Source organism: Phyllobates terribilis, unplaced genomic scaffold (assembly GCF_046119375.1).
Source record: "Phyllobates terribilis strain yellow unplaced genomic scaffold, ASM4611937v1 Scaffold_8__6_contigs__length_399053987, whole genome shotgun sequence".
Classification (NCBI taxonomy): domain Eukaryota; kingdom Metazoa; phylum Chordata; class Amphibia; order Anura; family Dendrobatidae; genus Phyllobates; species Phyllobates terribilis.
Window position 1 is genome coordinate 186,215,776 of NW_027362768.1, and position 16,797 is coordinate 186,232,572.

General features: G+C 46.3%; 1 protein-coding gene across 6 annotated transcripts in view; it reads right to left on the reverse strand.

Annotated features, from left to right (window-relative positions):
• The window catches only part of SLC44A5 (solute carrier family 44 member 5), a 160,594-nt gene that overhangs the window by 32,539 nt on the left and 111,258 nt on the right, over positions 1-16,797 (reverse strand). For all 6 annotated transcript variants that reach the window (XM_073643912.1, XM_073643911.1, XM_073643915.1 and 3 more), the window contains 5 exons: positions 11,683-11,767; positions 10,299-10,383; positions 10,024-10,149; positions 9,234-9,294; positions 5,622-5,745 (listed from right to left, as the gene is read on the reverse strand). In XM_073643912.1, coding sequence (XP_073500013.1) covers positions 5,622-5,745; positions 9,234-9,294; positions 10,024-10,149; positions 10,299-10,383; positions 11,683-11,767 — 481 coding nt within the window. The remainder of the gene's footprint in view (positions 1-5,621; positions 5,746-9,233; positions 9,295-10,023; positions 10,150-10,298; positions 10,384-11,682; positions 11,768-16,797) is intronic.

The window sequence follows — 16,797 nt, forward strand, 5'->3', positions numbered from 1 at the left end:
AAGATACAACAGTTATTAGAGGCGAATGTTAGGAATATGAAAAAATAAGAATTATGGGGCCGTAATCAATCCAGAGAATATAATGCATCAGATGTGGGATGATGGGGGTTGTGCCACTATAAATCTCTGTATGTAGCACCAAGGCGCAGGCTTTCTTTCCTTCTATATGTTTTATCAGCTATCTCTACCGACCCCCGACAGGTACACCTGAGCTCGGTTACTATAGGTGTGTCATTATGCTCTATGGTGAGAGAGGAGTCAGCCGCTACCTAACACCTCTGTACACTCTGCACTCATCTACCCTCCTGCAGAATAATCCGTGCCCTCCAGACCGACTCCTCCCTCCCGACTCGTCTGTACTCCTCCCTCCCGTCCTCTGTACTCCCCCCTCCAGTCCTCTGTACTCCCCCCTCCCGTCCTCTATACTCCCCCCTCCAGACTCCTCCCTCCCGACTCATCTGTACTTCCCCCTCCAGTCCTCTGTACTCCTCCCTCCAGACTCCTCTGTACTCCTCCCTCCAGACTCCTCTGTACTCCCCCCTCCCGTCCTCTGTACTCCCCCCTCCCGTCCTCTGTACTCCCCCCTCCAGACTCCTCTGTACTCCCCCCTCCAGACTCCTCCCTCCCGACTCATCTGTACTCCCCCCTCCAGTCCTCTGTACTCCTCCCTCCAGTCCTCTGTGCTCCTCCCTCCAGACTCCTGTGTACTCCTCCCTCCAGTCCTCTGTACTCCTCCCTCCAGACTCCTCTGTACTCCTCCCTCCAGACTCCTCTGTACTCCTCCCTCCCGACTCGTCTGTACTCCCCCCTCCCGTCCTCTGTACTCCCCCCTCCAGACTCCTCCCTCCCGACTCATCTGTACTCCCCCCTCCAGTCCTCTGTACTCCTCCCTCCAGTCCTCTGTGCTCCTCCCTCCAGACTCCTGTGTACTCCTTCCCTCCAGTCCTCTGTGCTCCTCTCTCCAGACTCCTCTGTACTCCTCCCTCCAGACTCCTGTGTACTCCTCCCTCCAGACTCCTCTGTACTCCTCCCTCCAGACTCCTGTGTACTCTTCTCTCCAGACTCATCTGTACACCTCCCTCGACTCCTCCCTCCAGACTCCTGTGTACTCCTCCCTCCAGACTCATGTGTACTCCTCCCTCCAGACTTCTGTGTACGCCTCCCTCCAGACTCCTGTGTACTCCTCCCTCCAGACTCCTTTCTAGTCCTCCCTCCAGACTAATCTGTACACTTCCACCCAGACTCATCTGTACACCTCCCTCGACGCCTCCCTCCAGACTCCTGTGTACTCCTCCCTCCAGACTCCTCTGTACTCCTCCCTCCAGACTCCTCTGTACTCCTCCCTCCAGACTCCTCTGTACACGTCCGCCCAGACTCATCTGTACACCTCCCTCGACTCCTCCCTCCAGACTCATGTGTACTCCTCCCTCCAGACTCATGTGTACTCCTCCCTCCAGACTCCTCTGTACTCCTCCCTCCAGACTCCTCTGTACACGTCCGCCCAGACTCATCTGTACACCTCCCTCCAGACTCCTGTGTACTCCGCCCTCCAGACTCATGTGTACTCCGCCCTCCAGACTTCTGTGTACGCCTCCCTCCAGACTCCTGTGTACTCCTCCCTCCAGACTCCTCTGTACTCCTCCCTACAGACTCCTGTGTACTCCTCCCTACAGACTCATGAGTACTCCTCGCTCCAGACTCATGTGTACTCCTCCCTCCAGACTCATGTGTACTCCTCCCTCCAGACTCATGTGTACTCCTCCCTCCAGACTCATGTGTACTCCTCCCTCCAGACTCCTCTGTACTCCTCCCTCCAGACTCCTCTGTACTCCTCCCTCCAGACTCCTCTGTACACGTCCGCCCAGACTCATCTGTACACCTCCCTCGACTCCTCCCTCCAGACTCCTGTGTACTCCGCCCTCCAGACTCATGTGTACTCCTCCCTCCAGACTTCTGTGTACGCCTCCCTCCAGACTCCTGTGTACTCCTCCCTCCAGACTCCTCTGTACTCCTCCCTACAGACTCCTGTGTACTCCTCCCTACAGACTCATGAGTACTCCTCGCTCCAGACTCATGTGTACTCCTCCCTCTAGACTCATGAGTACTCCTCCCTCCAGACTCATGTGTACTCCTCCCTCCAGACTCATGTGTACTCCTCCCTCCAGACTCCTCTGTACACCTCCATCCAGATGCATGTGTACACCTCCCTCGACTCCTCCCGACTCATCTGTACTCCCCTATCCCGACTCCTCTGTACTCCCCCCTCCCGACTCCTGTGTACTCCTCCCTCCCGACTCCTCTGTACTCCACCCTCCAGACTCCTCTGTACTCCTCCCTCCAGACTCCTCTGTACTCCCCCCTCCCGACTCCTCTGTAATCTTCCCTCCCGACTCCTCTGTAATCCTCTCTCCAGACTCCTCTGTACTCCTCCCTCCAGACTCCTCTGTAATCCTCCCTCCAGACTCCTCTGTAATCCTCCCTCCAGACTCCTCTGTAATCCTCCCTCCAGACTCCTCTGTACTCCTCCCTCCCGACTCCTCTGTTCTCCTCCCTCCCGACTCCTCTGTTCTCCTCCCTCCAGACTCCTCTGTAATCCTCTCTCCAGACTCCTCTGTACTCCTCCCTCCAGACTCCTCTGTTCTCCTCCCTCCAGACTCCTCTGTTCTCCTCCCTCCAGACTCCTCTGTACTCCTCCCTCCAGACTCCTCTGTACTCCTCCCTCCAGACTCCTCTGTACTCCTCCCTCCAGACTCCTCTGTACTCCTCCCTCCAGACTCCTCTGTACTCCTCCCTCCAGACTCCTCTGTACTCCTCCCTCCAGACTCCTCTGTACTCCTCTCTCCAGACTCCTCTGTACTCCTCCCTCCAGACTCCTCTGTACTCCTCCCTCCCGACTCCTCTGTACTCCTCCCTCCCGACTCCTCTGTTCTCCTCCCTCCCGACTCCTCTGTTCTCCTCCCTCCAGACTCCTCTGTTCTCCTCCCTCCAGACTCCTCTGTTCTCCTCCCTCCAGACTCCTCTGTACTCCTCCCTCCCGACTCCTCTGTACTCCTCCCTCCCGACTCCTCTGTTCTCCTCCCTCCCGACTCCTCTGTTCTCCTCCCTCCAGACTCCTCTGTTCTCCTCCCTCCAGACTCCTCTGTTCTCCTCCCTCCAGACTCCTCTGTACTCCTCCCTCCAGACTCCTCTGTACTCCTCCCTCCAGACTCCTCTGTTCTCCTCCCTCCAGACTCCTCTGTACTCCTCCCTCCAGACACTTCTGTCTTTTATCTATCCCATATCTATCTTGTCCCCAGACCACTCTCTCACTTTGCCTTGGGGCCTATTAACTTCATACTTCAGCTCCAGTCGATATCATATGCTATTAAGGTGAACACATTATTGAAAAAGTCCATCGTTGATTAGGGCCCCTCGTGTAGCTTGCACCGTTCACACACATGCGTAGTAGACATTTTATAGATCGGGGCTGTATAAAGCCTATAAAATGTCTCCCCATGTGTGAATAACCCCAAATTCTAACATGCCTAATGCTATAAAAAATAACCTGAAAAAAATGTCTTATTTTCTTATGTCATGCTTAAAAGCAGCTGAGGCGTTACCCCCTGCAGCATCAAATGTGTCTCCTTCGGGGAGGACAACACATCATGGTGATTATTAATGGGTTAAATCAGATGGCATGTCATCGACACGTGTTCAGTGCTGGCTTCCATGCATCATCTATGTATTCAGCTTTAGAACATAGCAATATCTGCCCGAGGCCGGGATTACAATGAGACACTACAGGCCTGTGCCTAAGTGGCAAAACCTGAGAGGCGGCTTTTTATTCCTATATAATATACCGTATCTGCCACAATAAGGAAGTCAAGAAGAAGGTCTGTAGAGTTGTAATCCTATTGCTGCATCTGATAATCCAAAAAGTCTGATCATCTGACATAATATTATGGGAAATTTTGAGAACCCAACTGGAGAGTATCAGATTTATGGATAACAATTAACATTGGGCTAATGGTTGCATCCAGTAAGAGAAATACTTGATAATTCAATGATGCCGAATTAAAGGAACTTTACTGTATAATAAGGTTACAAAAGGCTGTGATCACTAGATGTGACAGGTGGAAGGCGAAATGCGCCCTGGGTGTGTTGGGAGGTAATGCCATCTATCAGCCCAGCGCACAACTCCCTAAATTCTGGACTGTCCCACTGGACCCAGGACGGTTGGGAGGTATGACGGTTCATCTGCTTTGGGCTTTTGTACCTATGTTTTACTCCTTTCTATTGTGTGTGAACGATTAATAACTGAGGAATAATTTGCAGGTCTATATTCGTCCTCGGGGCCTTGTTTTGACATTTCGCCTCGGCTCATCCGGCCGTCTCATCTAATTGGCGCATGAATCTTCGGCGTCAGTATTGCTTTGTTCTAGCTGAGCACGTACGAGCCATACACAAAATGTTAGAGAATGTGATCTGTAACCTTGTAGTTCCATGTTGAATGGTAGTTACATGGCTATAAAACAAAATAAAAGCTGTTATGAGGATGAAATAAACCGGAATTAGACGTCTGACAGATCCTGCAATTACACAACACCGAGGAAGGAAATCTACTGTCTCATTAACACGGCGCATAAGATTAGGGCACATAATTAGGAAAAACTCCTATGCAGGGGAGGACACAGACAGAAATGGGCCCCAGAGTAAAAACAGTATATGGGCCCTCTGCAGTCCAATAATGTGTCTCCGACAGAAGCCACATCCTGCTACGACGGTGGTAAGAGGCCCCTTTGGCTGCACCAATGGTCCCTGAAAAGTAAAATGTCCGGACTCCTAAACTGTGTAGAGCTCAGTTCTGGAGAATGGTATAAAGTGCACAGGACTCAATAAGGGATCAATAAACCCTGAGCTGCTCCATCCATGGATGAGATCCATCATGTGAACTTATAAGGTTTTAGTTCTGGACACGAGCGCACATTCTGCAGAACGCCAGTCCTCCAACTAAAGCAGTATTTCTATTCTGGAGACTGGTATAGTGCGTGCTGGACTCTGTACAGGAGGCTACAATCTGTGTGGAACCACCCGCAAAACTGCGCAGAGTCTAAGCCAAACTGTGCAAAGTCTACGCCAAACTGAGCAGAATCTACGCCAAACTGAGCAGAGTCCAAGCAAAACTGTGCAGAGTCCACGCCAAACTGTGCAGAGTCTACGCCAAACTGTGCAGAGTCCAAGCAAAACTGTGCAGAGTCCAAGCAAAACTGTGCAGAGTCCAAGCAAAACTGTGCAGAGTCTACCCTAAACTGTGCAGAGTCCAAGCAAAACTGTGCAGAGTCCAAGTAAAACTGTGCAGAGTCCACGCCAAACTGTGCAGGGTCCAAGCAAAACTGTGCAGGGTCCAAGCAAAACTGTGCAGAGTCCAAGCAAAACTGTGCAGAGTCCAAGCAAAACTGTGCAGAGTCCAAGCAAAACTGTGCAGAGTCCCAGCAGAACTGTGCAGAGCCCCAGAAAAAAATGGAGGGTTCTATTCTAAGACCCAAATGATAATGTCTCCTTGCTCTAGAACCCCAAATATCAATTTCCAAGGAGTCACGTTGCTACAAAAAAAGCAGAACAGAAAACACCCAAATCCTTACTTAGCCGCTTCTCTCAGGTCAGTTACATTCCTCACGTCACCACTTCCATCTTTAAACAGCGTCTTGTTAGCGACAGTCAGGACACCGTTCCTGGTGGAGAAGTCGGGGAAACATCTCTGCAGGACTGAGGACAACAGAACATACATCTGTATTCTTGTATCTAGAAGATTCATCTATAGCAGCACAAAGCACTGCAATACGGAAATGCTAAGACTGTGGCGATGGATAGATAATAGATAGATAACAGATAGAGGGATGGATGGAGGGATAGATAATAGACAGAATAATAGATAGATAGATTGCTATATAGAATAATAAATAGATAATAGAATAATAGATAGATGATCGATAGATAATAGATATACACTGCTCAAAAAAATAAAAGGAACACTGAAATACCACATCCTAGATCTGAATGAATGAAATCTTCTCATTGAATACTTTGTTCTGTACAAAGCTGAATGTGCTGACAACAAAATCACACAAAAATCATCAATGGAAATCACATTTATTAACCAATGGATTTGGACTCACCCCCAAAATGAAAGTGGAAAAACCCACTACAGGCTGATCCAACTTTGATGTAATGTCCTTAAAACAAGTCAAAATGAGGCTGAGTATTGTGTGTGGCCTCCACGAGCCTGTATGACCTCCCTACAACGCCTGGGCATGCTCCTGATGAGGCTGAGTATTGTGTGTGGCCTCCACGTGCCTGTATGACCTCCCTACAACGCCTGGGCATGCTCCTGATGAGGCTGTGTATTGTGTGTGGCCTCCACGTGCCTGTATGACCTCCCTACAACGCCTGGGCATGCTCCTGATGAGGCTGAGTATTGTGTGTGGCCTCCACGTGCCTGTATGACCTCCCTACAACGCCTGGGCATGCTCCTGATGAGGCTGAGTATTGTGTGTGGCCTCCACGTGCCTGTATGACCTCCCTACAACGCCTGGGCATGCTCCTGATGAGGCTGAGTATTGTGTGTGGCCTCCACGTGCCTGTATGACCTCCCTACAGCGCCTGGGCATGCTCCTGATGAGGTTGAGTATTGTGTGTGGCCTCCACGTGCCTGTATGACCTCCCTACAACGCCTGGGCATGCTCCTGATGAGGTTGAGTATTGTGTGTGGCCTCCACGTGCCTGTATGACCTCCCTACAACGCCTGGGCATGCTCCTGATGAGGCTGAGTATTGTGTGTGGCCTCCACGAGCCTGTATGACCTCCCTACAACGCCTGGGCATGCTCCTGATGAGGCTGAGTATTGTGTGTGGCCTCCACGTGCCTGTATGACCTCCCTACAACGCCTGGGCATGCTCCTGATGAGGCTGTGTATTGTGTGTGGCCTCCACGTGCCTGTATGACCTCCCTACAACGCCTGGGCATGCTCCTGATGAGGCTGAGTATTGTGTGTGGCCTCCACGTGCCTGTATGACCTCCCTACAACGCCTGGGCATGCTCCTGATGAGGCTGAGTATTGTGTGTGGCCTCCACGTGCCTGTATGACCTCCCTACAACGCCTGTGCATGCTCCTGATGAGGCTGAGTATTGTGTGTGGCCTCCACGTGCCTGTATGACCTCCCTACAACGCCTGGGCATGCTCCTGATGAGGCTGAGTATTGTGTGTGGCCTCCACGTGCCTGTATGACCTCCCTACAACGCCTGGGCATGCTCCTGATGAGGCTCAGTATTGTGTGTGGCCTCCACGTGCCTGTATGACCTCCCTACAGCGCCTGGGCATGCTCCTGATGAGGCTGAGTATTGTGTGTGGACTCCACGTGCCTGTATGACCTCCCTACAATGCCTGGGCATGCTCCTGATGAGGCTGAGTATTGTGTGTGGCCTCCACGTGCCTGTATGACCTCCCTACAACGCCTGGGCATGCTCCTGATGAGGCTCAGTATTGTGTGTGGCCTCCACGTGCCTGTATGACCTCCCTACAACGCCTGGGCATGCTCCTGATGAGTCTCAGTATTGTGTGTGGCCTTCACGTGCCGGTATGACCTCCCTACAACGCCTGGGCATGCTTCTGATGAGGCTGAGTATTGTGTGTGGCCTCCACGTGCCTGTATGACCTCCCTACAACGCCTGGGCATGCTCCTGATGAGGCTGAGTATTGTGTGTGGCCTCCACATGCCTGTATGACCTCCCTACAACGCCTGGGCATGCTCCTGATGAGGCTGAGTATTGTGTGTGGCCTCCACGTGCCTGTATGACCTCCCTACAACGCCTGGGCATGCTCCTGATGAGGTTGCGGATGGTCTCCTGTGGGATATCCTCCCAGACCTGGACTAAAGCATCCGCCAACTCCTGGACAGTCTGTGGTGCAACGTGACGTTGGTGGATGGAGCGAGACATGATGTCCCAGATGTGCTCAATCGGATTCAGGTCTGGGGAACGGGCGGCCAGTCCATAGCTTCAATGCCTTCATCTTGCAGGAACTGCTGACACACTCCAGCCACATGAGGTCTGGCATTGTCCTGCATTAGGAGGAACCCAGGGCCAACCGCACCAGCATATGATCTCACAAGGGGTCTGAGGATCTCATCTCGGTACCTAATGGCAGTCAGGCTACCTCTGGCGAGCACATGGAGGGCTGTGCGGCCCTCCAAAGAAATGCCACCCCACGCCATTACTGACCCACTGCCAAACCGGTCATGCTGAAGGATGTTGCAGGCAGCAGATCGCTCTCCATGGCGTCTCCAGACTCTGTCACGTCTGTCACATGTGCTCAGTGTGAACCTGCTTTCATCTGTGAAGAGCACAGGGCGCCAGTGGCGACTTTGCCAATCCTGGTGTTCTGTGGCAAATGCCAAGCGTGAGCACAACCCCCATCTGTGGACATCGGGCCCTCATACCACCCTCATGGAGTCGGTTTCTAACCATTTGTGCAGACACATGCACATTTGTGGTCAGCTGGAGGTCATTTTGCAGGGCTCTGGCAGTGCTCCTCCTGTTCCTCCTTGCACAAAGGCAGAGGTAGCGGTCCTGCTGCTGGGTTGTTGCCCTCCTACGGCCCCCTCCACGTCTCCTGGTGTACTGGCCTGTCTCCTGGTAGCGCCTCAAGCTTCTGGACACTACGCTGACAGACACAGCAAACCTTCTTGCCACAGCTCGCATTGATGTGCCATCCTGGATGAGCTGCACTACCTGAGCAACTTCTGTGGGTTGTAGCGTCCATCTCATGCTACCACGAGTGTGAAAACACAACCAACATTCAAAAGTGACCAAAACATCAGCCAGAAAGCATTGCTACTGAGATGTGGTCTGTGGTCCCCACCTGCAGAACCACTCCTTTATTGAGGGTGTCTTGATAATTGCCAATAATTTCCATCTATTCTCTATTCCATTTGCACAACAGCAGGTGAAATTGATTGTCAATCAGTGTTGCTTCCTAAGTGGACAGTTTGATTTCACAGAAGTTTGATTTACTTGGAGTTATATTCTGTTGTTTAAGTGTTCCCTTTATTTTTGCGAGCAGTGTATAATAGATAGATAGATAAATAGATAGATGATAGATAGATAGATAGATAGATAGATAGATAGATAGATAGATAGATAGATAGATAGATAGATAGATAGATAGATAGATAGATAGATAGATAATATGAACTTACACGGCCGGCTTGGAATGATCATAGCTGGACAGTCTTCATCCCGTAGAACTTCTGTAATAGACTGAGATAATCACAGATCAGGTAAAACATCTTCATGAGTGGAACTTACAAATGGCCAGGAAACTTCTCTTGGATATAAGATCATGTGAATATATAATCCGCATACACCACTTGCACCAAAACTAAGGGTCCGATCAGTTTCTGCTCCAAAACCTCCTTGAAAAACTCTGTGTGCGCATAGCCACAGGCTGTTCACACTGCTTTTCTTTTCAGGAGGTTTTAGAATAGAAAGGCTCTGTGCACACTGATTTTTTCAAGGAGCTTTTGGAGCAGAAACTGAGCGAAAACTTCCCAAATCTCAAAACTCCTCAAAAAACTTTGAATTTCCGCTCAATTTCTGCTCTGAAAATGGAGCAAAAAGACTCCGTGTGCACATAACGTTTCCATTCTATAAACTCCAGAAAAAAGTAGTCTAAACAGTCTTGGAATATGTACAGAAGGATTTATTTAGGAGTTCTTAGAGTGAAAACTGTTGAAATTCTCTAAATCTTCCTCAATAAGTAAAAACTGCTAAAAAATATGGAAGTTCTGGTCAGTCTCTGTTCCGAAAACTCGGCAAAAAGACTCCATGTGCATATAGGCTAGCACCTAACATTCTAGAACTTTTACCCCAGTGGGCAGAACTTGTTTCAGGGTGGATGGGAGCAGAGTTTTCAGCAGAGTACGGGTCACACCCGCGTATTACTGTCCTAACGCCGATATCCACCAAACGTCACTAATACTCACTCACCTTTTGGGGGTTGTTAAACCCCGGTTTACAGAACTGTCTGTAATACTCCCAGTAGCTGCTGTTGTGCCAGTTGGCCTTCATATCCAGGTACGTGGCAAATCTGTCTGGGCATTTGGACACACAAAGCTGAAAACAAAAGGCGGGTATCAGTATAAGAGCGCGATAACCACAACACAAATGATCAATTAACTCGTACATTTCCAGGAGGAATAAAAGAGGAACAGTACACTTTTTAACCAGACAGTCATTGTCATGCTGTACACTACAGAGCTCACCTGGGTCGTGGGGCACTGCAGGTTTATAAGCACCACCGGACTTGCACATTTTAGGATATTAAAATACATTAAGACGGTCTTGTTCCTAGAGGGGATAAGAAAGCCGAAGAGTTAAAGGGTCAGTGACCAGCAGCATCCATATTCATGGACGCTAAACCTTATTGTCACCCACCTCCTTAAATATTAAATATTCTTCCATATGACCGGTCTTGCAAGTATGAAGTAGGTAAATAGAGGCCACCACTCTCACCACTATGCATGATGCAGCTCTTTCTCTCCCTCTCTCAGCAGCACAGTCACAGCATGATTTCTAGGTATCAATCAGCAACTGAAATTACATCTGAATCATCTCTCACTGCTCCAGCACTGCTTCTCTGCAACTAACGCCATCAAAACGACACCGCACAAGACTGCCGAAACCAATCCCTGGAGTCAGCGGATCTGACAATGTAGTTGGCAGGAGGCCGCTGAGCCCAGTCATCAGTGTCGTTGCGGTATCACCACTGCAGTCCACTAGAATCCCAAGCAGTGGCTTGCCAGGGAATCCCTCCGCACGAGTCCCCTTTGCCGGCCTGGGAACCTCGGGAAAGACGCCGGGGCTTGGGGGCACATTCTGTCTGTGAAGCTGCAGAAGATATAGGACTCAAATTCTTAGAGGCGGAGTGAGATGGGATCCTGCTATACTGCCAGAGGTGGAGACAAATCCCTAGGGCTAGAGAAGATAGCAGACGGGATGCTCTACCTAGAATGGGAACCAGGGCTGAAGTTGTGGCCGGTACCTGTCGGAAAGATGACAACCCTTTGGGTCTTATCCTTTACACCTGCCTATAATGCTGTAAATACTGCCAGTCACCAAGTAAAGTTCTTGTTGTTTTTATGAACTCTGTGTCCTCTGAATTGATTGCTGTCCTGGTTCTGGAAGAAGAATTCCTGGAGGCCTGCGGGTCAGAAGTAAGTGGGGAACACCACATCCCCAGCAGCACACCAGGATGGGGACACCCTTTGACTGTAGGGTGAGGAAGCGAGCAGAAGCGACAGCTCGCCCACGATGACCTTGCTTTGGCACCTTACACATCGGCAGAAGAGGCAGCGCTTTGTGATAAATGTAATCACGAAAAAACCCTTTCATGTAAAGATGACCATAAACAACGGTCTAACGGGATTCGATGTTCAGCAGAAACTCATTTGTCCTAAGTCGCAAAAAAATAACCAACATGATGGATCATCTCCAGGGAGATCCGCCACCTGTAGAGCGAGCATGTGTACGGGGGAGTCAGGGGGAACAGATGACGGCTACTGAATGTGGACAGCCATCTTTGTATTTTTACATCTGTAACTGTAGACTCTCCTTCAGTGTTGGGAGTCACGGTGGACTATCACTTACTCATTGGGGGTCCCCTTCTGTCCACAGAACTGTCCGTAGCTGTCAGTCGCATACACAATCTTCCTGGGGTCCCCATGAATCCAGGCTAAGAGGAGAAACAAAAGAAGCATCGGTCAGTCACAGCGCTTGGACTTATACATCCCAGGAAGTGCGGCCATATTTACAAACCACAGGAAGTGCAGCCATATTTACAAACCACAGGAAGTGCGGCCATATTTATAAATCACAGGAAGTGCGGCCATATTTATAAATCACAGGAAGTGCAGCCATATTTATAAATCACAGGAAGTGCAGCCATATTTATAAACCACAGGAAGTGCAGCCATATTTACAAACCACAGGAAGTGCGGCCATATTTACAAACCACAGGAAGTGCGGCCATATTTACAAACCACAGGAAGTGCGGCCATATTTATAAATCACAGGAAGTGCAGCCATATTTATAAATCACAGGAAGTGCAGCCATATTTACAAACCACAGGAAGTGCGGCCATATTTACAAACCACAGGAAGTGCGGCCATATTTACAAACCACAGGAAGTGCGGCCATATTTACAAACCACAGGAAGTGCGGCCATATTTACAAACCACAGGAAGTGCGGCCATATTTACAAACCACAGGAAGTGTGGCCATATTTATAAACTACAGGAAGTGCGGTCATATATAAATCACAGGAAGTGCAGCCATATTTATAAATCACAGGAAGTGCGGCCATATTTATAAACCACAGGAAGTGCAGACATATTTATAAATCACAGGAAGTGCAGGCATATTTATAAATCTCAGGAAGTGTGGCCATATTTATAAATCACAGTAAGTGCAGACATATTTATAAATCACAGGAAGTGCAGACATATTTATAAATCTCAGGAAGTGCAGTCATATTTATAAATCTCAGGAAGTGCAGTCATATTTATAAATCACAGGAAGTGCGGCCATATTTATAAATCACAGGAAGTGCGGCCATATTTATAAATCACAGGAAGTGCAGACATATTTATAAATCACAGGAAGTGCAGACATATTTATAAATCTCAGGAAGTGCAGACATATTTATAAATCACAGGAAGTGCAGTCATATTTATAAATCACAGGAAGTACAGCCATATTTATAAATCACAGGAAGTACAGCCATATTTATAAATCACAGGAAGTGCAGACATATTTATAAATCACAGGAAGTGCGGCCATATTTATAAATCACAGGAAGTGCAGCCATATATAAATCACAGGAAGTGCGGCCATATTTATAAATCACAGGAAGTGCAGACATATTTATAAATCACAGGAAGTGCAGACATATTTATAAATCACAGGAAGTGCAGACATATTTATAAATCACAGGAAGTGCGGCCATATTTATAAATCACAGGAAGTGCGGCCATATTTATAAATCACAGGAAGTGCAGACATATTTATAAATCACAGGAAGTGCAGACATATTTATAAATCACAGGAAGTGCAGACATATTTATAAATCACAGGAAGTGCAGACATATTTATAAATCTCAGGAAGTGCAGTCATATTTATAAATCTCAGGAAGTGCAGTCATATTTATAAATCACAGGAAGTGCGGCCATATTTATAAATCACAGGAAGTGCGGCCATATTTATAAATCACAGGAAGTGCAGACATATTTATAAATCACAGGAAGTGCAGACATATTTATAAATCTCAGGAAGTGCAGACATATTTATAAATCACAGGAAGTGCAGTCATATTTATAAATCACAGGAAGTACAGCCATATTTATAAATCACAGGAAGTACAGCCATATTTATAAATCACAGGAAGTGCAGACATATTTATAAATCACAGGAAGTGCGGCCATATTTATAAATCACAGGAAGTGCAGCCATATATAAATCACAGGAAGTGCGGCCATATTTATAAATCACAGGAAGTGCAGACATATTTATAAATCACAGGAAGTGCAGACATATTTATAAATCACAGGAAGTGCAGACATATTTATAAATCACAGGAAGTGCGGCCATATTTATAAATCACAGGAAGTGCGGCCATATTTATAAATCACAGGAAGTGCAGACATATTTATAAATCACAGGAAGTGCAGACATATTTATAAATCACAGGAAGTGCAGACATATTTATAAATCACAGGAAGTGCAGACATATTTATAAATCACAGGAAGTGCAGACATATTTATAAATCACAGGAAGTGCAGACATATTTATAAATCACAGGAAGTGCAGACATATTGGTTGTCATTTTTACAACAGATTATCTCTTGTTAACAATTCAAAGAAAACAGGCAATACAGATGCACTTCCTGCTGCCAATTTCAGAAAAATGTCTGCGACAACAAAACAGAAATATTTCGATATTTCTAGTAGGAAATAAAACATAACTGAGCCTCATTAATCAAAACTCTCAAAATGAAAAATAGTCTTCGTTGCCCATAACAACCAATCAGAGCTCAGATTTCATTTTTTAATCTGCTCTAGTAAGATGAAAGCTGCGCTGTGATTGGTTGCTACTGGCAAAAAAAAACAAACAAAAAAAACAGTTTATGCTATAGACAGCTGAATTTATTTAAAAGCAATTCACTAAAAAAAAGTACTGACCGGGAGAATCAGTAACCAGGTTGTATTTACCACACAATGAACGCCATAAAAGCAAATCCCAGAAAACCATGGCGAAATTGCGTTTCTCTTTTTGACTATTTCACCGCACTCGGGAAAAAAAAATATAACTCTTGGAAGGAGGAAAAAATGAAACAGCAAAAATAAAAATTGTCCACAGAAGGAAGGGGTTATAAAGGAGTTTTCACTTTTTAAACATTTAAACGGGTTGTCCAGGAAACGAATATTCATGACCTATTCTTATCAATTTGGTGAGTTTTTTGCTCCGTTTTTTTACTGTACTTTTGTCTCTTTATGCATGCACATAAAGTTCAGTGAAAAAAAAAATCTCATTCCGGTTTTGGCACAAAAAACGCTGAAAAAACGCTGAAAAATCTGACACCTGCGTTTTTGGTGCGTTTTTTCAGCATTTTTTTCACCATCCATTACTTCCAATGGGTGAAAAAATGCTGAAAAAACACTGAAAGAAGTGACTTGCTCTATTCTGCAAAAAAACATGCAAAGCACAAAATACTGATCAAATAAAAACCAAGCTGTGTGCATGAGATTTCTGGAATCTCATAGACTTTGCTGGTACTGTAAAACGCAGCTGTAAATTTGCATAAAAAACTCTGAAAAAACGCAATGTGTGAACACAGCCTTACGGTAGATGCACACACACACATCAAAAAAATTTAGTGCAAATCTGCAGTTGAATTTCTTTGCAAAACTGCAGCAAAATTCAAAACCTGCAGATTTTACCCCTATGCAACAGACATTGGTGTGCTTCGGATTGTAAAATTTGCACCGTAGGTTAATTTCTGCGCTGGGAAAAAAAAATTAAGCAAAATTCTGCAGATTTTCGAATGCAAATTCCCTCCATTTTGATATGTGCGCGCTTACCCTTATGTAATAGATAATCTAATTTAAAGTGTACTGTCACTTTAAGAAATGCTGGGAGTGGGAATATTATAAGATAGTGAAATAATGATGAGAGTGAGAGTATAATAACAATGTAAAAATGATGGGAGTAGAAGTATTATTAACCAAGAGATGAATAGATGCTGGGAGTATTCTAATGAGAGCATGATGAGAGTCGGGGTCATGAAGAAATGTAAAGATGATGGGAGTATTGTAGCTCAGTGAAGACGCAATGTAACTATATGGGGGGGTAGAGGAAATGGTCAGACCCAGGCCCGGGCCTGAGGGGCCCTAAGGAGATGATGCCACATTAGAGGACGTCAGGGTTATAAATGGGGCATAGCGGGAACTGGTAGAGATTATACAACGGGATCTGGAAAAGAAGAATGATTGAGAATGACGAGAATGAGGAGAATCAAGAGAATGAAGAGAATCAAGAGAATGAAGAGAATGATGAGAATGATGAGAATCATGACAATGAGAAGAATGAAGAGAATGATGGAGAATGATGAGAATGATGAGAATGATGGAGAATAATGTATAATGAGAATGATGTATAGCAAGAATGATGGGGAATGATGACAATGAGGAGAATGAAGAGAATTATGAGAATCATGACAATGAGAAGAATGAAGAGAATGATGGAGAATGATGAGAATGATGGAGAATGATGAGAATAATGTATAATGAGAATGATGTATAGCAAGAATGATGGAGAATGAGGACAATGAGGAGAATCAAGAGAATAATGAGAATGATAGAGAATTATGAGAATCATGACAATGAGAAGAATGAAGAGAATGATGGAGAATGATGAGAATGATGGAGAATGATGAGAATAATGTATAATGAGAATGATGTATAGCAAGAATGATGGAGAATGAGGACAATGAGGAGAATCAAGAGAATAATGAGAATGATAGAGAATTATGAGAATCATGACAATGAGAAGAATGAAGAGAATGATGGAGAATGATGAGAATGATGGAGAATGATGAGAATAATGTATAATGAGAATAATGTATAGCAAGAATGATGGAGAATGATGAGAATGATGGAGAATGATGAGAATAATGTATAATGAGAATGATGTATAGCAAGAATGATGGAGAATGATGAGAATGAGAATGATGGAGTATGAGAATGATGCAGAATGTTGGAGAATGATGAGAATGAAGGCGAATGAGGAGAATAATGGGAATGATGGAAAATGATAGAGAATGATGTGTATGAAGAGAATGATTGAAGGGGATGGAGAATGATGAGGATGATAAAGAATGATAATGCTGCAGAATGGTGGGGAATGATGATGGCGGTATTATACTCCTGTCTCTATGACCCCTGCTCTGGGTTATAATGTACGAGGGTCCTTTCCCCTCGGGGCACACAGCCGATCTGATTTCTGCGCAGGTTGATTCGTGCTGCAGACACTTGCACAGATTTCCCTCCTTGGAACAGCAAAAGGTGAAAAGAGCGTCTCGACTGCAACGAAATTTGCACCCAGGTCCCAGGTCTGCCCCCTTGTGCTCAACCCTCATAGCATAGTGAGGGGCTACAGAGAGTGTTTGTAGCTTTGGGGGTTAATCTCTATGGCTGCCAGGAGTA